This window comes from Quercus robur, chromosome 11 (assembly GCF_932294415.1).
Source record: "Quercus robur chromosome 11, dhQueRobu3.1, whole genome shotgun sequence".
In the NCBI taxonomy this organism is placed as follows: Eukaryota; Viridiplantae; Streptophyta; class Magnoliopsida; order Fagales; family Fagaceae; genus Quercus; species Quercus robur.
Window position 1 is genome coordinate 26,830,600 of NC_065544.1, and position 23,084 is coordinate 26,853,683.

Below are 23,084 nucleotides of genomic sequence, written 5' to 3' on the forward strand. Positions count from 1 at the left end.
AAGGCCCATCGTGAACACAGAGCAGAACAGCTCCACAGCAGCAGCCACAACGGCGGCCTCAGTGAGAACTCTTTCTCTCCTCTCCAGCTCTATTTCTCTTTCTTTGACAGATTTTTGAACCCACAACAATTATTTATTTCTTTTAAATGGAAGAATTGTTTTATTGGCTAAGGTTGAATCTGGAAAAAAGTTGTAGAAGCTAAAAATAGTGGAAACAGATTTGTTGGCGTCAAAGCACTAGCCAATTGCCAAAGCTTACTTATTTCTTAGTGGTTTACTTAGTGATAAACCGTAAACTCTTGCTTCTTTTAGAAGCATGGTAATTTTTGTATTATTATCATTCACTTTTCTTTTTATCAGACCTTCATACCCTTTAGTTCCCTTGACTTGATTATTCAAATCTAATGGCTTTCTCTGAAACCTGAACTGTTTTATTTGTAAATTTGTTGCAATGATACTCACTGTGGCTGCCGTTGCGGCTGTTGCTGTGACCACCACTGTGGCTGCTGCTGTGGAGCTGTTCACGATGGGTCTCTACCGTGCGTGGTGGGAGGGAGTTGCCTTCGTGAGTTTTGGTTTGGGATTTTAGAAATTAGGCTGCAACGGTGTAGTTTTAGGCTTTTATTTTGTGTATGTCAAGTCAGCTTTTACTTTTCATTGAAACTGGTAGTTTTGACTTTGAGGATGATTTGGCAAAATAAAACATGTTAGCACAATGATGCATCAGTTAAAAGTAAAAGCTAATTATGGGGAGTGAAAATGCTAACGGATCAAACTTTAAAGTATAAAATCCAAGTAACTTTAAACATTAGGGGTGTAATTTGTAATTTATTCTTTTTTTCTTTTTTCTTTTTTAATAGCTTATAAACCATGAACTGTTGATTTGAACAATGATTTCCTGAACTTTTCATTTGAACAATTAATTTCAAAGATACCAACCTAGTCACAAATCAAACATTTTGTTCATATTTCTAGTAAAGTCTAACGGATTTAACTTCATGATGTGCAATCTTTTTGTTTTGATAGATAGGGAGGGAGGGAGAGGCGGGGTTTAAACCCGATACATGGGACACCATCAAGCATGTCGTTACCATTACATTATCACTTAAACCCCCACATTAGTGCACACTTATTTTTACCTCACCATCAATAACTTCAAATACCATTATCACCAAGTCAAGATGAATACTCTTTTGTAGCGTTTGGAAATTCTTTGGGGGCTAAGGGTATGTTTGGATACCGTTGATTTTGCTAAAACTGAAAAATTATTGTTGAAAGTACTGTAGATAAAGGTAAAAGTTAATTAAAATAGTACAACAAAGCCCATGAATAGTAGCAAAAATAAGCTAAATAGTAGAATAATTTTCATTTTTCATTCTAACCCAAACACACACTAAATCAAGGTTTTCAAGAAAAGCATGTTATTCCAGTTTGATATTCTTCATCATGTTAATAATGATGAGTATCCTTGTGGAAAGAAGTAAAGCTCTACTAGTACATTAAACCTATATAAAGTTTTACCATGAGCATATTGTATTCATTGGGCAAATATAGGTTTGATCAAGATATGTTTCTCCACAGTACTAGAACCAGAACCAAGCAAGAGGGATCAACCCAAGAAAATTTGAGTTTAACTATTTTAACAGCTTTTCACTTTGTAAGAAGTTTGATATAGGAAATTAACCCTTCTTTGCTGAAAGTCATAAATCTTCTTTTTTTGGGACTGAAAGTGTACATATAACTCATTAATTAACTATTAGCTTTTAAAGGATAAAGAAAGAAAACGTGGAAACAAAACGAATATAATCATCAAAAAACAAAATGTTTGATTTGTGACAAATGGGTTAACTATTTAATCACTCTTATCATAGGACCACCATTAACATCACTCTTATCATGCATGGATTATAACTTCCCACCTTATTTAATTGTGGGTTAATAAAAAATTGATTACCTAGCTTCAAATAGATTGATCTAAAGTAGGATGCATCCTAAGAAACCATTATAAATAGAGACACCCCTAGCTCATTCAAATGAGATTTTCAAAAAAGCATTGAAGCTCTAACAAATTTAAGCATCAAAGTTCTAAAGTAGGAGTTTCAACACATTTGAAGAGCATTCATTTAAATCATTCTTTTGAGCCTCAAAGTTCTAGTGAAATCAAGTTCCAAAAGCCTCCAGAAATGTCAAAATACTTAAATTGTTAAAACTCTATCGGATCCAATTCTCCAAAGCCCTAAAAACTCCACCTATAAGCCTTCGAATATGAAGAAAATTCAAAAAACACAAAGAACAAGGAACCTCTGACAAATTTATAGCTAGAGATTCATCATACCTTCATTATAAGCTCTATCAGATTCATTCTCTAATCAAAGAGGAAAGGATTTTAATTTCAAATGGGATTTTGGAAAAAGATCGAAGCTCTAACTAATTGAAGCATCAAATTTCTAAAGAGTAGAAGGAGTTTCTACACATTTGAAGGGCATTCATTATAATATTCTTCTTAGCCTCAAAGTTCTAGTGGAATCAAGTTCCAAAAGCCTGTAGAAAACTTAAGGAGATGTTTGGTTTACTAAAAATCATCACTCATATCTCAATTTTCATAATTCTTTACTTAAAAATTGTGGACCACACTGGTACAACTTTTTTTCTTGGTTTGATTCTCATTACTCTATTTTCATCCCTCATTACTCAAAATATTGAGAATGAGTAGTGAGAATTGAAAACTTTTTGGTGTTTTCTGATACTTGAGTAATGAGTTAAATGATAATTTGGTAATAAAACACAACTAGTGGGACCTAATGGCAAGACTTGTCTCACTCAAACTAAAAGCCATGGCTAGCTCTTTCTTATTCCTTTTTCTTTCTTTTTCTTCTCTTTCTTTCTTTCTCTTCTTTCTTCTTTATTCTTCACACCTTTTTTCTCCAGCTTCTTCATCTTTCTTTCTTGGCCTATTTCTTCTCTCAACTTCTTCCTCTATTGATTTAAAACTTAAAATACAAATCCAAATTAAGTATCCAAACAATGGAATTTCAAATCCTTTATTGTATAAAAATACCCAAACAAATTTTAAAATCAATGAATTTAAAATCAAGGTATTTAAGATCAATTTATTTAAAATCTAAATTCAAATCCAAAATTTTTCGACCAAACACAACCTAAGAACATTCCTACTCCCGATAGAATTTCTCCGTACATGAGACAATTAAAGTGCCTATTCTAGTTTCTTCTCTCAAGTTCTTTTCAACACTTATTACCTTTTTAATTATCGGTCAAAATATATCATATAAATTACATTCTTCCATATATTTTCACACACCAAACTCTAATTTTCATATTACCTCAGTACTCAGATTTCTTGCCTTCTCTTATATCTGGCTTCTTCTTCATCTTCCTTTCAATCGATTCCATTGCTTTCACAAACTTCTAACGAATTCATGATCTGTTTCACATTTAGTTTAGGCAAACAAAACCCCTTTTCCCCCCCTAATAATGCTTGATCTTCAAGATAGTGATAAGCATCCAATCTCTTTTGTTTTTGACAAACGATCGAACCAAGAACAACCTTATAACTCTAATACTAATGGTAGAAATAACCTTTGGCGATCCTTAACAAACACAACTGAAGCAAATTTTTATATGAAATCAAAACACACAATGTGAAGGACCGTCACACAAAAAAAAAACGGATTTTTGACAATGAAAATCAATTATAAAACCCTAAGACTTTTTCTTTGTGGTGTGGAAGACTACACTCTCACATTCATAGTTCCCACACACAAAACCCTAATAAGATATCATATCTGTAGCCCAGATAGTAAGATAGTTACATTGTATAGTAAATTAATTAATTATTACTAAGTAACATTAATGGGACTCACTAACCAATAATTGGAATTTAATTATAGCAAATGACCTAATTAGCTTGGTTTAAACCCCTACAACTAGTTTTAATTTATTTGATTGAGATGTGGATGATGAATTCATAAATATAAATTAAATATGATGAAACGTAATCAAATATTTAAAATTGAATAATTCATTTTTTGAAAAGTCAAGCTTCATATGCATATCACTGTCACTGGTATCTTGGCATGTGGCAATCATACAATTACACTAGACCGTAATAAAACAAATTGCCCCAAACATTACATAAAACAAGCAATATAAATTTAAGTTAGGTATGATCAATCATATATATTCTAAAGTGTGAACTTGAAGAATTCTTTTTCTAAAAAGTCAAGATTCGTCAGTCACTGCTAATATGGTATATATCTCAGCATGCTAGCAATTGATTCAATAAAGAAAAAACAATGGTAGTACAAGTGTACAACAGCTATTCACACAACTTTTTTCATAACTCGTCACATAATAAGTTATGAGTGGTGTAGAAAAAATTGTAGGTTAATGTGAGTTCACACTTTCACCTTTCACAACTCGCCACGTGACCTTGAAGTATATGTATTCTAAAACGTGAACTTGAAGAATTCTTCTTCTAAAAAGTCAAGATTCGCCTGTCACTGTTAATATGGTATCTTGGCATGCTAGCAATTGATTCAATAAAGAAAAAACAATGGTAGTACAATAGCTATTCACACAACTTTTTTCATAACTCGTCACATGACAAGTTGTGAGTGGTGTAGAAAAAATTATGGGTTAATGTGAGTTCATACTTTCACCTTTCATAACTCGCCACGTGACAAATTGTTGTAAAAATTGTGTAAATATTATTGTAGGATCCTAGCAATTTTAGAAAGAAATTGACACTATAATTCACTATAATTCTGTTTTTCTAGTACTTAGACGTAAGAGTTAAGACAATCAATTTGAATAAAACCATCAATATATCAATGCTCATTGGACAACCTATGTCATAGCGATAGACCTTGGTAGCTATCCACTAATGTAAAAGCAAATTTTATGTATATATGTGTGTGTGTGTGTGTGAGAGAGAGAGAGAGAGAGAGAGAGAGAGAATGGAAGAAACCTATCTCAAAACCGTAGACAAGTTGGCTATCTTGAATATCAAATCCCCAAACCAAACCTTCCCCATTGCAAACCTTTCATGTGCCTTTGTCAATTCACCTTGGGAGAGACTATAAGATCATATTTCCCCCACCCCCACATTCTCCCAATACAATCTGTCTACTTTTCCTCACTAGTGACTAGTCCACTCTAGGATTCTCACTTTACACGTAACTGTCAGAGTGTCAAACACTTGAGACATTCCAAAAGGCTAATTATTGTTTAATAATTCATATTTTTATACCAGTTGTCTAATATTTCACGTGTGATGTGGGTCATATGATATAAAAAAGTGTGAAAATTGGATAAATATCAAGCCAAGGTTGCCTAACTCATTCCAAAACCAACATTTCCACCCAAACCTCTCCTTGACCCATGGCCGCCCTAGAGATACAAACAACATACCCTAACACCACCACCACCAAAGCTCCTAATGATGTCGACGAAGACGAGCTCTCGCCGATCGAACAAGTCAGGCTAACCGTGCCCAACACCGACGACCCGACCCTACCTGTATGGACCTTTCGAATGTGGACCTTAGGCTTACTCTCATGTGCAATCCTTTCCTTCCTAAACCAATTCTTCTCCTACAGGACTGAGCCCCTTCTTGTATCCCAAATCACTGTCTTAGTAGCCTCTCTCCCCATTGGCCGCTTCATGGCTGCCACTCTCCCCACAACCAAGTTCCGAATACCCGGGTTTGGATCCAGGTTGTTCTCTCTTAACCCGGGTCCGTTTAACATGAAAGAGCATGTACTCATCACCATCTTTGCTAATGCTGGTACTGCTTTCGGAAATGGACCAGCTTATGGTGTTTATATTATTGATATAATCAAAGCCTTTTATCACCGGAAAATTTCCTTTCTTGCTGGTTGGCTTCTTATTGTCACTACCCAGGTAATGTTCTCATTTTTTATGGCTTCTTTTTTCTTTTTTTACCAAGTATTTTACTTTTTTAAAAGCAAATTTTTTTTTTTTTTTTTTTTTTTTTTTTTGAGAAACTTTAGAAGCAAAAGTTGGTTTTTCATTTTAACTTTGAGAAGTGTAGCATGGTAAATTCTTTTCTTTATTTTTTGGGGTACTATTATAGTCTTTTGACTCTTTTCATTCCTTCTCACTATACTCTCAAACAGAAGAATAAATAAGACATTCCATAAAAATTTATATTTATTTTCCCCTTCTAATAAGCAAGATATATAGGTTATCATGAGCCAAGTGATATAAATTTCATGTATATCAGCTTTTGTTATAACAAAATGTGACGCCACTATGTCAAGACACTATAAATTGACTCATTAAGAACAAACATAATGACTAACTTGATAAGAAATAGTCTCTAGGATGACATGGAAATTCACCAAATTTTTGTAATTTGTCAAATCAATCTCCACACACATTACACATATACACGCGAAAACCTACATAAAATTATATTGTATTGTATATATATGTTTAAAAAAAATGTAAAGATCGTGACTACAAGACATCAAATTATTACTTATAAAAAATATAGTAATATTATTACTTTTATAATAAAAAAAAATTTAATATTATTTTTTAAGTTTGATTAATTCAGGTGTTAGGCTATGGTTGGGCTGGACTACTGAGGAAATACGTGGTGGAGCCAGCCCACATGTGGTGGCCATCAACTCTCGTTCAAGTCTCACTTTTTCGGTATGTAACCAATGAGCTTATAGCCAACTGGCATCTACCTCTCTCTATCTTTCGTGTCACGGGTTTGATCTGCCTCCTTCATCCACTCTTGGCATCTACCTCTCTCTATCTTTCGTGTCACGGGTTTGATCTGCCTCCTTCATCCACTCTCTTAACGTTATTAATTAACTGCTTAATTTATTTTTATATTATTTACGAGAGAGAGGGGGGGGGGGGGGGGGTGTGGGTCGACCCAAAATAGCACAGACTTGTGACAAGTCTAAGAATAATGGCTTGTTTAAATCCAAATAATTTTGACTCAAACCTAGTTACAACTTACTTACAACCCTATCTAGAATGGGTCAAACCAAAACTTGACCCATTACCAAGTTTATCTTTGACCTTTTGTTTGTTTTGGGCTTAGGAGATAGAAAAGATTTAATTTTTTTTCATGTGTATTTGGTTAAAAGAATGAAAAAATAGAGAGACGCATATCTTTTTTATTTGAATGAGAAAGAAAATAAGATAGTATAAAATGTAGTTTGTATAAATTTATTTTCATTCCCCTATTACATTAAAAAAAAAAATGTTTACAAGGAAAAAAATGCTACTATGTGCAGGTAAAAAAAAAAACTTACAGACACAAAGTTGAGGGAGATGGGGATGGATCAATAATTTCCCATCAAGCCCCCTTTCATTCCTTCATTTTCTCCCCAAATTAAGGGGATAAGAATTTGGTGGGCCAAGTCCCACCAAAATCCCCTCCCTTCCCCCAACCAAACAACTCCCCACTCAAACTCTCCCATATTTTTCTCTCCCCATTTTCCATCCTCCCAAATCACCTCAACCAATTGGGGTGTAACGGTGGTGGCAAGAAATGCCATCAGTCTTTTAATTACCATCTCAAGTGATAGTTTTATTAAAAAAAAAATTTTGGTCTCAAAAAAATATATAATTTTTTTTTGGGGGGAGGGGGGGATGATAGTTTTATTATTATTCAATTCTAATATCAACATGTATAATGGATAGAATAAAACTAAGTCAGTTCTCCAACCAAACTTTAAACCCCTCCCTGTATTGAGTGAGTTACCATGGCTAAAATGTTGGAAGCTCTGTTACAAAGCTTACTGGTGTCACTAAATATAACCTCTCAAAAGCCCAAAGCCATCTATCCATTGTCATCTACTATCAAACCTTTTTTTTATATATATATATATATATAATGGATCTACTATCAAACTTAACTCTATAAAACAAAGAGCGTCAGAATTAAGCATCATAATTAGAGTGCCTCATCCATTTTCTGCAATAATGTGTTGCAGACCAACTTTTAGACCAAACTGGCATTTTTTTTTTAATCCAAGATCTACCACAGTCTTCCCACCCTTTACCACGCTCCTAGCCTTATACCAGATTCTGGTTCAAATAGACTCTAGAAGTCCAATATTCTCTACATGAAAATTCATGTGAACTTCTTGATAAAAATTAAATAAATCCCATGAATATTAAAATGTGGAGTAATAATAATTAATTTTATTCTTGGTTTGATTTTAATTTTGAAATGACAAAAGAAATACTCTTGCAAAAATATATATTGAAACGCAATAAAAATCTAGATCACTCTTCATCCTTAAGCATGAAATAGGCTACTTCTTGTTTGGTAATTAATCCACATCCTTCATGTCATAGCATTTTAGTTTTTAACCACAGTGGTATTTTCTACAAAAAGAACTTAAACAGTGGTGGAATGACTAAAAACAAAATCCATTTATGCAAATCAACTTGAAAAAACCTCATTACTATCAATTGGTGTCACATACAAAGTCGTCCTGTCATCACACATTTTCCTGATGGCTCATAAAATTTTACTTCCATTGCTAACTAATATTTTAAATACTCATCACTCTCAACATTATTATCTCAAACTAACTCCATTTTTTAAAGTAATATTATGAGTCATCACTTCCAGGCAATCCAAAACTGGATCAACATAAACCAGCTACCGATGTCTCTATGTTCCATAAATGAATAACAATAAACTACTTAGTTTTAACATAAAATTTTGATATGAATTATGTAGGGCTTTGCATGAGAAAGAAGAGAAGCGGTTCTCACGGGCAAAGTTCTTCCTAATTGCACTAATTTGCAGTTTTACATGGTACACAATGCCAGGATACCTCTTTTCAACATTAACAAACATCTCATGGATCTGTTGGGCATTCTCTAAATCAGTCACTGCCCAACAAATTGGCTCAGGCATGCAAGGACTTGGACTAGGAGCAGTAACACTCGATTGGGCTGCAGTGTCATCCTTCCTATTTAGCCCCCTCGTTAGCCCCTTCTTCTCCATTATGAACGTTTTTGCAGGCTATGTATTGATAGTCTTCATTGCAACCCCTATAGCATATTGGGGATTTGACTTATACAATGCAAGTAGATTTCCCATTTTCTCTTCTCAGTTGTTTACATCCCAAGGTCAACAATACAACATATCATCCATTGTCAATAACAAGTTTGAGTTAGATCTAGCCAAGTATGAGGAGCAAGGACCAATTCATTTAAGCATGTTTTTCGCTCTCACTTATGGCTTTGGCTTTGCCACTATTGCTGCCACCATTTCACATGTGACACTCTTCTATGGAAGGTAATGTATTATCGAAATGCTTTTTATATGAGTTTTCAATGTGAATACTATAAAATAGATGAGCAAGAAACCCTACAAGTGAAACATGCAACAAAGAACAAATTTAGGTAAATATACTAAGATATGTTAAATGTGGTATGCTTTAGGTTTTTTTAATTGTTTTTTTGAAAATAATAATAATAATGTAAATGCTAAATTTGTGGTACATATATTTACTATCTCAAATTTCGTAAGCTTGAATGCTAATTTCCTGGTACTTATATCCTAAAACTCAAATTTATACCCAAACATTCACATTTTGACACAAATTTAATTCACAGAGAAATTTATGAGAGATTCCAAGCTTCTTACAAGGGCAGGGAGGATATTCATACAAAATTGATGAGGAAATACAAGGACATACCTTCGTGGTGGTTTTACTTATTGCTAGTTGTGACAATTGCAATTTCCTTTGTACTCTGTACCGTTTTGAATAATCAAGTCCAGATGCCGTGGTGGGGATTGCTCTTTGCATGTGTCATAGCTTTTTCTTTCACCCTTCCAATAAGTATCATAACTGCCACAACAAACCAGGTTATTGGGCTAAATTTCTCTCACCTCACCTTATTCTTGCAACAAAAGATTGATATAATAAAAAAATTTGAACTTGTTTTTCCTCTCATTGATTACAATATATTTTCTTAATTTGTTGGCTATAGATATATCAGTCACAACTTTTCATGTCCCACTGAAAATTCGAAAATATACAACACCAATAGTCTAATACATTTTAAAATGGCTATAAATAACAAGTTATATGTGATCAAACCAGCTCCCATTAAATTGAGTTATTTGATCACATTTTGTGAATTTTGATTGATGTTAGTTATTATTATAGTTTTGTCAAAGTACCTTAATAAGAATTTACATAGTTTACCTTGTCCACCATCAATGTAAACTATCTAGTACTTTTCCACCATTGTTGTGATACTCTATCTAATCTGCAGACACCAGGGCTAAACATAATAACGGAGTACATGATGGGTCTCATATATCCAGGAAGACCAATAGCCAATGTAAGTTTTAAAGTCTATGGCTATATGAGCATGGCTCAAGCTGTCTCTTTCCTCAATGACTTCAAGCTAGGACATTACATGAAGATTCCTCCAAGATCAATGTTCTTAGTTCAGGTAAACACTTCTTTACTTGCTCCCCCCTCATTCCCAACCTTTAAAAAAAAAAACACTTCTTTACTACAATCAATTTAACAACTGAAATTACCGTGAGTCAAAACATCAATTTATGATCATCCAGATTTTCGAGTCAAATAAAAAGAAATCAAGATACATATAAACAATAATCATCTTCTAAAAATAATAAATGCTCATAGCCAATGATATACCTCTAAGTTTTTAGCCTATGTGGTTTTCTGCTAATACTATTTTTTCGCTCTTCGAGCTATCACATTCATATTACATAGTAAGATGTACCTCCAACATCATGATACTAATGGAAACATCACACAAGAATTTTCGAATGTACTAAGTTTAGACTTATCACAAGAGCAACTATGTGATGCAAGTATTGATCTAATGTTATTAAAATGGAAACAGACATCATAAATTCATGACTCACGCACATATAGCTAGTTTTCACATATTTTGTACAATTACTCAATTATTATCTACTCTGCTGCTTTTGCATGTGTATGCTTAGTTCATAGGAACAATTCTTGCTGGAACCATCAACATTGGAGTGGCTTGGTGGTTGCTAAACTCAATTCAGAACATATGTCAACCAGAGCTCCTTCCTGTCAATAGTCCTTGGACATGCCCTAGCGATCGAGTTTTCTTTGATGCTTCTATTATTTGGGGTTTGGTGGGACCTAAACGGATCTTTGGAAGACTTGGAAGCTATGGGGCAATAAATTGGTTCTTCCTTGGAGGTGCAATAGGACCTATTATTGTTTGGCTGTTGCATAAGGCATTCCCAAAGCAAACTTGGATTCCACTCATTAACCTTCCAGTGCTCCTAGGAGCAACAGGAAATATGCCTCCAGCAACAGCCTTGAACTACAATGCCTGGGTTGTAGTTGGAACAATCTTTAATTATTTTGTATATCGGTACCGTAAAGAGTGGTGGCAGAGGTACAATTATGTTCTTTCAGGAGCACTGGATGCAGGGTTGGCTTTCATGGGAGTGCTATTGTACTTTTCAGTGGGTATGGAAGGGAAAGGTGTGAATTGGTGGGGTACAAAAGGTGAACACTGTGATTTAGCAGTTTGTCCAACAGCAAAGGGCATAGTGGTTGATGGTTGTCCAGTGAAGTAAGGCTGGTTTTATTTATTTATTTTTTTTTTCTTGTAATTAAAATAGCATAGCATTAGAAAGTTTATTTGACAGCATGATGTTCACAAATAAACACGTAAGTGGAGAAAGATGTTTCATACAGTTTATATTGATATCAAAAAACTCAACTTCAAATGGAAATGCACATTTCCCTAAATTCTGTATGCGTGATATGTAGGAAACTCTCATAATCGACATTGCAATATTTTTCATGCAGTACATATAATATGATACATATACTTAAATTAGGTGACCAATGTTGAGGAATAAGAGCTTCTTCAGAGCACCAATAAAAACATTTGTAAAGCATAATTTTGGTCGTCCAACTTTCATTAATGTTTTCTATATAACTGTTGATGAGTCCATAAAAATTATTAAGGTTGTCCATCTTAATGGACGGTCTTTGCGTCATTAGTTGGCCATCAAAGATAGATGAGTAACCACCCCACACATTCAATAACGATCATCAAAGGCTTTAAACCCTCTCATCAAGACAAAGAACGTTACAATTAGGGTAATAATCACCCTCATTTATGTCCAATAGCTACCTAAATCACCTATAAAAGGGACAATTTGTCCATTCGCTAAGGTATGTCAAAAAACTACTACAAAACACTGTCTATAGACACAATATATGGGTTGGTACTAACTTAAGCATCGGAGGCTCCCCCACCGGGCACAACCCGGTGGTCTCTTCGATCAGTCCCTCCTTTATTTTGCAGGTTCTACAAGATTGTCTAATGCTCCGGATTTGACAAGTGACCCAACTGACGATTTTGGCATCATCAGTTTGGCGCCGTCTGTGGGGAGGGCGATTAGTCATCTAGCTCTTCCTGTAACAAAGGGTTCACTTGGTTCAATCTAGAGTACCTCATGGGATGAGACTCAACGATCATCTCTTTACTCTGCCCATATCCAATCAACTAAAATTGGGTCGAGATGGGAAAGATAAAGAGATATTACCAAGGCACCATCGTCTTTAAAACACGAGTTGTCAGCCAAATGAATAGACGATGATGAGAGAGCCTAGATCCAAGGTCTCAAATCTGTTGGCCTCTAGCTTGAATGTCTGGTGGAAAGACACCTCCAATGATGTCGTTACCAATGAAAGTGTGACTCCCAGCCACAAGACATGATTGGGTTGGTTGACAGTGACATAAGAACTTCACAACCTGTGACCTTCTAGGCACGACACAGTACACACGACAACCACAGAAATTGAGCGACTTTGGTAGACCTCGCAGGAATGGCCCAGCTCCTAGGCCTTAAGGTAAGATGTGTCATTTCTCATCTTGTTATATGGTCTTACATCATCTTGTTAAAAGATCTAGAATACTAGAAGTCTAAAAACGAAATGATAACCTCGTCTAAAACTTTAGAAATATAACAAAGGATTTTATTCTATTAGATATCCTTTTGTTAAAAAATAAAAAGAAGTGATTGTAGGTGGTCATATAATTTTCAGCCACCCAAGTCAACTATGATGAAATTACTATGGGAGAACTTTCCTTTCTTAGTTTCACCGGCTCCCCATTGTTTTTAGTTTGCATGAAAGGTGGAACCAAACTTCAATAGAACATAATTACCTTACCAAAATTGTGATCTTAAATATAGGCATTTAAAAAAAAAAGGAAAGGTTATGAATACCTTGACTGTTATAAACTGCATCAGTCAAACCGGTCTCTTTGAGGTCCTTGCCATTAAAGCCAAATATAATTATATATTGTTTAGGATACAGCTGTAGTCACCAAGGATAGCAGCTAAGTCATTCGTAGCTAGTGTCACTGATGTATCACAGCTGTAGTATTCAAAATACAAATCTTGGATTGTGTTGAGATAGGATTAGGATAAGACGGAATTGAATTTAATTTTGTATCTAAGTGATAAGGGAGAAACATATCTGATTTGTATAGAAGAGTCAAGGCCGAATTGCATGGAGAAGCATATCTGATTGTGTATAGATGTGGTAAGGCCGAATTGTATTTTAAATTTTGAATATGTTACAAACTATGCTATATATGAAAATGCCTTGAACCGTGAATGGTAAGGCTAGGAAACAATTTCAATTAATTGTTTTTACATATATTATGGCGTAATTGACATCCTAATAATGGCTCCTGCTATAACTAAAACAAAAATAGAATGTTTGTGTCCCTTTATGGTATTAGAATAATGGTACACTAAAGAAGAAAAATAAATGGTACCCTGATAATATCTTAGTTGATATTCACGGGTAATAAAGCCACAAAATAAGGCCATCCCCCAAACTTATATGTGTATTTATTGGTGGCGAAAGTATAGTAGAAAATGCATAACATGGTTAGAATGCTCTACAATCGGTTATGCATGAGTTATTAGTCCGTCACTTGGTTAATGAAACTATGTTTTTCAAGGAACAATTCCAAAAAGATTTAAAAAGAAACCTTTAGGAATAAAATGCATGAATGACGTATTCAGCCTTGCACACAGAATAATTTTCAAAGTGAATGCAAGGTGGGACTGAGGTTGAAAGACCTAGAGAATTATAAAATTCAGTCCTTACAAGATTACAGCAATAGTTAAGCATAAATCATTTTCAAAATATTATGAAATTTTGTATCTTAAAATGTTCCACAATAGAATGAACAAAATTTACTATTCAAATTTTTCCATGTATAAATATATGTTGCTTTGACTTTGAGAATGGAGAATTTAAATGGTTCCATCTATACCTAATCATGCTTTGAGCATTCAAAGGGAAAAATGTGGGACTCTCACGGTGTCACAATCCACATGTATGATTCAATAAAAGCGGCTATACAAGTACAATGTTTTTTATTTTATGCTTGCACTAGTGACATCACCAGAGCAAGTACTTACTCACATATATGATATACAAGCATAGCTTACTGTCTCTAAATACTAAATAGTATCAAATTATTTCCACGTGATTCTATTAAACAGAATGACATGTACTCTTTGTTAAGCTCATCATTTGAGAACAATCGAGATTATTAATTTGTTAGTATTTTTTGGAGCAAAATGAGCCTGGTAAAGCTTGACAAAATGGATTAACCAAAGGCTCGACATAAGAAAAATCATCCGGCAGAAAAAGGTCATGGCATAGGCACAACTGTTGAGAATGTCGTACAAGTTTTCTTACCAGCAAATGTACCTTTCATGTTTGAACGGGGGCAAACCTTCTGGATATATCTACATCTTCAAATAGCTAGAACAAAATACAGCAATGATGGTGCCCAGTTCTTGGGCCTTAAGGTCAGATTTAAAATTTTCTTTTACTTTTAGCTCTCTAAGTATTTGCAACAATGTTTGAAGTCAAGTTTTAGGCATAATGACAAATATTATTATTGCCAAATAAAAACCAAGCTATAAATTTAAAATAAGATCATAACTGTTTACTATGATAAATATGATGATTGTTTATCATAATGGCAAATGTCATTAAACACACCGAATTCCAACACTCTTTAAAAAGTTTAAACACTTTGCCAAGTGTTATTTAGTTGCATGAGAATAGGTTATGAAAACGATTGTTGGAAAGGCAAATTGCTAAATTACAAGATTAGTACAAACATGTACAACTGACACAAAAGGCTAGATACTTTCTTGCTAAAGTTAAAAGGCTTGACTAGTAATATCTGCTCTAGCTAGTGTGACCTATTTTAAACTTTTGATCTCTAGCCGATCAAATGATCTTAAGTCCATCCATTTCTTTTATTATTCTACTATCACCAAAACCAAGAAAAAGGTGGAAATGGCTGAATTGCCTATAGAGCATGTGCTTCATGCATAAAATAAGACAATTCTATTCAATTGCATGGCATTAAGTGTGGATTTAATTCTCACTAAGTTTCTATACTCTTACATGAAATGATATTGTTTGGACATAAGCTATATCAATTCACCCAAAATTTTGTATAATATGTAAACCTATAAGAGGTTTGCTAGATTACTAGCTTCAGATATGCAAAAAACAGATGTTCCAAATTTTCTAAGGGGATTTCATAATTTGATGAAGAGAAACCCTTAAAAAGAAAATAGAAATATAGCTAAAAGTTGTGAAAATTTCATCTATATCACAAATGCCGAGTTTAACTCCTGTAAATTATGGGTTGTACAAATCCAACAAAGAAGAGCTCTATAAGTAAGAGTTCAATGACGAAGAGTTCGTCAAGAAGACTACAACAATGAAAAGACTGAGGTATGTACAAAATAGTATTCAGATTTAAGGTCTTCTATTGAGGTAACTCATTTCTTTCTTTCTTTTTTATCCATGAGATCATTTTATTGAAACTAAATAAATATCTAGCTTGCATGATTATTACAAATGTTTATGTAGAACATGTTGAAAATATTGCTATAAAATTGTTACAATTATCACAATCAATATGACTATATTTTTAGTAGCATATGTTTCATCGTCATGAATCTGAGAAGTTCAATTAAGTTTACTATACTTAAAATGCTAGATGATCGTGTTCACAATATGCTCATGAATTTAAGTTTCAATAAATTTCCGCTATCTCCATCAACTCACCAAAATCTTCTTAAATTGTTTTAAAAATCATATACAGTGCAAGCACCTAACAAAGACCAGTTTAAAGAAGCATATAGTCAAATAGCTTCAATTCTTATACTTCTCTATGATTCATATAGAATGCACTTCGTCTTGTATAGCATGCAATTGCACATTTGTACGTTGTCATTCAACTAGCACTATTGAAATGACTTAAGTGTACAATTAAAGAAGAAGGAAGAGGAAATTGCTATTACAAATGGCAATGACCATAGTCATCAAAGCATGCCAAAAAGAAGAAGAAGAGAGGTTCCAATAGTGAAAGACCATTCCCCTAGTTGTCAACAAACGAGAATTGTACTTTTCACGTTTGAGCGGGGGCAAAAACGTGGCCTAGTTTTTACATCTTCAAAAAATTGAAGCAAAAGAGATCTAGGCCTTAGACATGAAGTATCATGTTGAGCATAAAAAATCTTGAAAAGAGAAGAGCTCGTCATTTTAAAAATGGAAGAGCTTGTCGAGAAGATCCCAGCAATAAAAAGATTGAGGTTTGTGACAAAATAATGTCTTCATTTAAGGTAACACATTTATCTGTCTCTTTTATATTCGTCTATAAAAATTTACACCTAGTAAGGTTTCATGCAAAAATGTATGTACTACTAGATAGATCACAAAAGAGGTAAAACTCTAGGATTACAAGAAAATAAGAAAAAGGCCCACCTAGGCCATTGGTGACTTATTATTCATGTATGAATTGTTCTAAAATTCTTGTTTAACCAAGTCTTGGCAAGTGCATGTGCTACTTAATGCAGATATTAACATGACCTCAAGAAGGTCCAAAACGACATAGCATCAAGGAATCTTTCCAGCAAAAAGTGATGAGATTCCGCCAAGACGGATGTAAATCACTAACAAAGCCTAAGTGACAAGATTCCTTAAATGGATGTAAGTCACTAAGGAATGGCTAAGTAATAAGATTCCGCCAAGACGGATGTGAATCACTAACGAAGCATAAGTGACAAGATTCCTTAAATGGATGTAAGTTACCAAAGAATGGCTAAGTGATAAGATTCCGCCAAGACGGATGTAAATCACTGAAAAAGCCAAAGTGACAAGATTCCTTAAATGGATGTAAGTCACCAAAGAATGGCTAAGTGATAAGATTTCGCCAAGACGAATGTAAATCACTGACAAAGCCAAAGTGACAAGATTCCTTAAATGGATGTAAGTCACCAAAGAATGGTTAAGTGATAAGATTCTACCAAGACGGATGTAAATCACTGACGAAGCCTAAGTGATAAGATTCCTTAAATGGATGTAAGTTACTAAAGAATGGCTAAGTGATAAGACTCCGCCAAGACGGACGTAAATCACTAATGAAGCCTAAGTGACAAGATTCCTTAAATGGATGTAAGTCACCAAAGAATGGCTAAGTGATAAGATTCCGCCAAGACGGATGTAAATCACTGACGAAGCCTAAGTGACAAGATTCCTTAAATGGATGTAAGTAAAAAAAAAAAAAAAAAAAGGGAGAAGATTCCGCTAGGCCGATGTAAATCGCTGATGAAGTCTAAATGACAAAGCTCTGTAACTAGATGTAAGTCACCTAAAAGTGGCTAAGTGACTAAATACCCTTAGACGAGTGTAAGCAAACAAGGATTCTCACACAAACGCAAGTCACAAGCAAATCAAGAATATCAAACGTGACAACCAAAAAATGAATGAAAGAAGAAGCATTGAAGCGATAAAAAATGGTCATCCAAAGAAATCACCTCGCTCTTCAGCAGTGATAAAAAATGGTCGTCCAAAGAAATTACCTTACTCTCTAGCAGTGATAAAAAATGATAGTCCAAAGAAATTAGCTCACTTTCAGGATCAAGCTATAATCCCTCGAACGTCCAAGAAGACCTTTAAAAGGTAGATACTAAGAAGTCGTCGCAAAAATACTATTGCTCTTGAAGGAGAAAGTAGTTGAAGATAAAGAAGTCTGAATCTAAACAAGTCGAGAATATTCCCAAAGTCTGACTAGCACAAAGCAAAATCAGACTTGGGAATGGGGGGCAATTGATGAGTCCATAAAAATTATTAAGGTTGTCCATCTTAATGGACGGTCTTTGCGTCATTAGTTGGCCATCAAAGATAGATGAGTAACCACCCCACACATTCAATAACAATCATCAAAGGCTTTAAACCCTCTCATCAAGACAAAGAACATTACAATTAGGGTAATAATCACCCTCATTTATGTCCAACGGCTACCTAAATCACCTATAAAAGGGACAATTTGTCCATTCGCTAAGGTATGTCAAAAAACTACTACAAAACACTGTCTATAGACACAATATATGGGTTGGTACTAACTTAAGCATCGGAGGCTCCCCCACCGGGCATAACCCGGTGGTCTCTTCGATCAGTCCCTCCTTTATTTTGCAGGTCCTACAAGATTGTCTAATGCTCCGGATTTGACAAGTGACCCAACTAACGATTTTGGCATCATCAACTGTCATTCTTTAGTTAATTTCTTCAATATTACTCTTTTAACTATTTTAATGCTGTTTTGATATCATTGTTTTTCTGTGAATTGAGATAGGAGATATGTGAAGAATGAATTGACATGGCCCATTGCTCCCTTGAGTGTCTCTTCTCTTTCAAGTACCACCTCCTAGCTAGTCTTAGCCCCAACCTCTCTTTTTGCAAACCTTAATCCAAATCTAATGCTCAAGGCTTCAACCATGACCCACAACCATAGGCCATAGTTAATGCATCACTCTTTACGTGGACAAGGTGACAATGATGAGGTGGGAACAATGTAGGGCTGGAGGTGACCTTGGCGATTCATATGGTGGTATAGTGGCAACTTGTGGGGGTTAAGGTGGCGGAGAGAGAGAGAGAGAGAGAGAGAGAGAGAGAGAGAGAGAGAGAGAGAGAGAGAGAGAGAGAGAGAGAGAGAGGAAAGTATTGTTTTTGGTAGCAAAGCAAAAAAAAAAAAAATGGTTAATGACACTTTCCTCCTCACGAGATTGAGAAGCCCTTGAATTAAAAATTCCTAATCAACATGTTGGCATACCTTAAAGATTTTTTTTTTTTTTATATAATAGGCTTTAGTTAACTCAATTAGTAAAGTTAATTGTCGTTGAATAAGAGATCTGTGATTCGAATCTTGAAAATTGATTAGTGTCTTGGCTTGATAATAAATAGCAATTATCATAAACTGGACACCATAAGTTGAAATTCTATCATACTTCTAAAAAAATAGGTTTCTTTTATGTAATTTTCTAGTAATTCCAAAGTCTCATTGTTTTTGGTCCAAGACTCTAATGATTAATAAGTCTTGTGAGATTCCTAAGGTTTTGAATTTAAAATTCTTAATCAACATATTGAGATCACTCTAAATGATTCTTCCTTATAATTATGTATGTGTAGGATGAGATTTCACATATTTTGTCCTGCACACATCCAAATAATTAATAAAATACTTGAAGAGAAACTCCCACACACACAAAAAAGCCCTAAATACATTTTGGTCCTTAAAAATTACATTACATGCTTTTAGTTCATGAGATTTATTTATTTACTTAAATTCAGTCTATGTAGTTTCAAATAAGCATTAGTAATCCCTAAAGTTTAAAAAATGAGCACCAGCAATCCCTTTTGTCCACTTCTATTTAGTTTCTTATCTATGTATCTTATACAGTGTAATGATGTGACTTTTTTTTAACGACAACATGACATGTCAACTTTAAAAAATAAAATAAAATAACACCCTTAGTGTGATAGTCACTCAAGTGTTAAGGTTCAAGTGTCTAGAAGGAAGACTCAAGTGTCAGGGTTCAATGGCGCCTCTCAAGGCACTGGGTCCTGATGGAATGCCACCATTATTCTTTCAGAACTACTAGGATTTGGTTAAAGGTGATATCACAACCACTGTTTTGAATTATTTAAATTCTAGTTCGTTGTCCTCAACTCTAAACCATACCTTTGTTACTTTGATCCCTAAAATAAAAAACCCAGAAAAAGTCACAGAATTTAGACCTATTAGTCTTTGCAATGTGCTTTACAAGATTTTTTCAAAAGTCCTTGTTAATAGACTGAAAAAAGTTTTACCTCTTATGATTTCGGAACATCAAAGTGCATTCCTCAAGGGTAGATTGATTACAGATAACATCTTGGTTGCATTTGAAACCTTACATTATATGAAAAATCATAATTCAGGATCCACAGGGTTCATGGCTCTTAAGCTTGATATGAGTAAAGTTTATGACCGGGTGGAATGGTCTTTCCTGAAAGATGTTATGAGACAGATGGGTTTCAATGAAAAATGGGTTGCTCTTGTTTTGGCTTGTATCACTTCTGTTTCCTATTCCTTGTTAATAAATGGTGAACCACAGGGACACATTGTACCTACCAGGAATATCCGTCAAGGTGACCCCCTTTTCCCATACCTCTTTCTATTGTGTTTAGAGGGCCTTCACAGGCTGATCCAAACTACTGCCAATAATGGGGAAATTAAAGGGGTATCCATATGTAGAAATGGTCTGAAACTAACGCACTTACTTTTTGCAGATGATAGCCTCCTTTTCTGTAGGGCTACTAGAAGTGAGTGTCAAAAGGTTCTTGAAATTTTATCAACATATGAAAACCTCTCAAGCCAAAAGTTAAACAAGGAGAAGGCAACACTCTTTTTTAGCAAGTCCACCCCTTTGGACGTGCAATCCGAGATCATGGTAGAACCTGGAGTAACCGAATTGAAGCAATATGAAGCCTATTTGGGCCTATCGGCTTTGGTTGGGAGAAATAAGAGAGCAAGCTTTGATCAGTTAAAACAAAGAGTGTGGAAGAGGCTACAAGGTTGGGAAGGGAAGTTGTTATCACAAGCAGGGAGGGAGGTCCTTATTAAATCAGTTATTCAGGCCATACCCACGTATGCTATAAGTTCTTTCAAATTGCCGATCATTTTGTGCCATGAGATTGAAACCTTTGTCCGAAAGTTTTGGTGGGGGCAAAGGGGTGAACAAAGGAAAGTTCATTGGGTGAAATGGGAAGAGATGTGTAAGCACAAAGATCGGGGGGGATGGGTTTCAAGGATCTTACCATGTTCAATGATGCAATGTTGGCAAAACTCTCATGGAGATTGCTCCATGATGATAACTCTCTTTTCTTTAGAGTATTTAAGGCAAGATTTTTCCCCAATGGCACAATATTGGATGCAAAAGACTCTGCTTTTGCCTCATATGCTTGGAAGAGCATTCTAAGAGGAAGAGAGCTGATTTTGAAAGGGGCTTTATGGAGAGTGGGAGATGGGAAACAAATAAGAATTTGGGAAGATAATTGGTTGCCAACAAGAAATAAGCCAAAAGTCACTTCCCCAATGATATTTGGACAACAAAATTCAGCTGTGGAAGTCCTGATTAATCAATCCACTTAAAGATGGAGGGAAGAAGTTATTGATCACTGCTTTAATGAAACCGAGGCAAAAATCATAAAAACATTCCTTTGAGCTCCTATACCCAATGTGATACACTGGTGTGGCCTTTCACACCTAATGGACAGTACACTGTGAACTTAAGCTACAGGTTCCTCTTTGAAGAGAATAGCACAAGCCAACCCACTCAACAATCCTCATCGCACCCCTCTGGTTGCTGGAAAAAAATTGTGGAAGATGGATATCCCTAACAAGATCAAAAACTTTGTCTGGCGCTCCTATAGAGAAGCACTCCCAACCAAAGCAAACTTACACTATAGAAAAATCACAGCTGATGAAGTGTGTGATCAGTGCAAGGCGCAAGCGGAGGACTGCTCACATGCTTTATTTTTTTGTTCTGATGTGCAGGGTGTTTGGGTAGCAGATCAACAATGGCATTGGCTGTCAACGATGCAAGGGAAGACGGCAATGGAGATTTTCAGTCATGCATTGGAGGAAGACGAAGACCCTTCATTGCTAGCCTACACGGCATGGACGCTATGGAATTGCAGAAATAAGGCCCGCGTAAATGAGACTCAGTGCCCACTAAACTAGGTTCTGCAACTTGCAAGGGAACGAAAGAGGGAGTTCCAAACAGCCCAACTAGTTTTTCTGAAGCAGTTGCACTGGAAACACCAGATGGAAGCCACCTGACGTTGGAAGTTTCAAAGTCAACTATGATGGAGCAATTTTCAAAGAACAAGGCAGGGTTGGAATTGGCGTGGTCATACGTAACTCAGAAGGAGCAGTGTTGGCCTCCCTTTTGCAGCAAATACCTCTGCCAAACACAGTTGCACAAGTGGAAGCTTTGGCAGCACGAAGAGCAGCTGAATTCGCCTTGGAGATTGGCATTAATCAAGTCGTCATTGAGGGAGATTCCGAAGTCATTTACAAGGACCTAATCAACCCAGGACCTTCTCTTGCTCTACACGGACACCTGATTTTTGATGTATTGCAACTAGCGAATGTTTTTTCGCATGTTAGTTTTACTCATATTTGTCGAACAGGAAATAATGTAGCCCATAGTTTGGTTAGAAAGGGCTATTTCGACACCCGATGTAAATATCTAGATGGAGGAAGTACCACCAGATATTCTCCAGTTTGTACAAGCTGATTTAACAGCTTTGTTTTAATTGAATTCGAAGTTTTCTTTCTCCAAAAAAAATATATATATATACGCTTAAATTAGGTTAGAGTAAAATTTCTATTTTGTATCAAACAAAACTAAGATCCGAATCTATCCCAAAAAAACGAAGACCCGAACCCCTTCTTATTGGATTTTTTTTTTTAAATAACTATAAATCCAAAACAATATTATTAGTTGGGCAACTTTCCAAACTATTTTCATTTCTAACAATTCAAGTCTAATAGACTCGATTTTGTCATTTAAAAATGCACTTGAAAATCGAGTGTGAGAAACTTGAGTGTCTCATACTCGATTTCCAAGTGTATTTTCA

At 35.1% G+C, this 23,084-nt stretch overlaps 2 protein-coding genes across 2 annotated transcripts; both read left to right on the forward strand.

Annotated features, from left to right (window-relative positions):
• Nucleotides 1–5,344: 5,344 nt before the first annotated feature.
• Nucleotides 5,345–11,807, forward strand: LOC126706012 (oligopeptide transporter 4-like). Its single transcript, XM_050405265.1, has 6 exons — nt 5,345–5,922; nt 6,602–6,699; nt 8,759–9,322; nt 9,643–9,895; nt 10,309–10,491; nt 11,018–11,807. Exons 1-6 carry the CDS (start codon nt 5,401–5,403, stop codon nt 11,630–11,632), a joined length of 2,235 nt encoding a protein of 744 aa, XP_050261222.1. The 5' UTR covers nt 5,345–5,400; the 3' UTR covers nt 11,633–11,807.
• Nucleotides 11,808–19,105: 7,298 nt separating this feature from the next.
• Nucleotides 19,106–22,815, forward strand: LOC126706858 (uncharacterized). Its single transcript, XM_050406429.1, has 2 exons — nt 19,106–20,588; nt 20,730–22,815. The coding sequence occupies exons 1-2, from the start codon at nt 20,276–20,278 to the stop codon at nt 21,416–21,418; spliced, it is 1,002 nt and encodes a 333-aa protein (XP_050262386.1). The 5' UTR covers nt 19,106–20,275; the 3' UTR covers nt 21,419–22,815.
• Nucleotides 22,816–23,084: the final 269 nt, after the last annotated feature.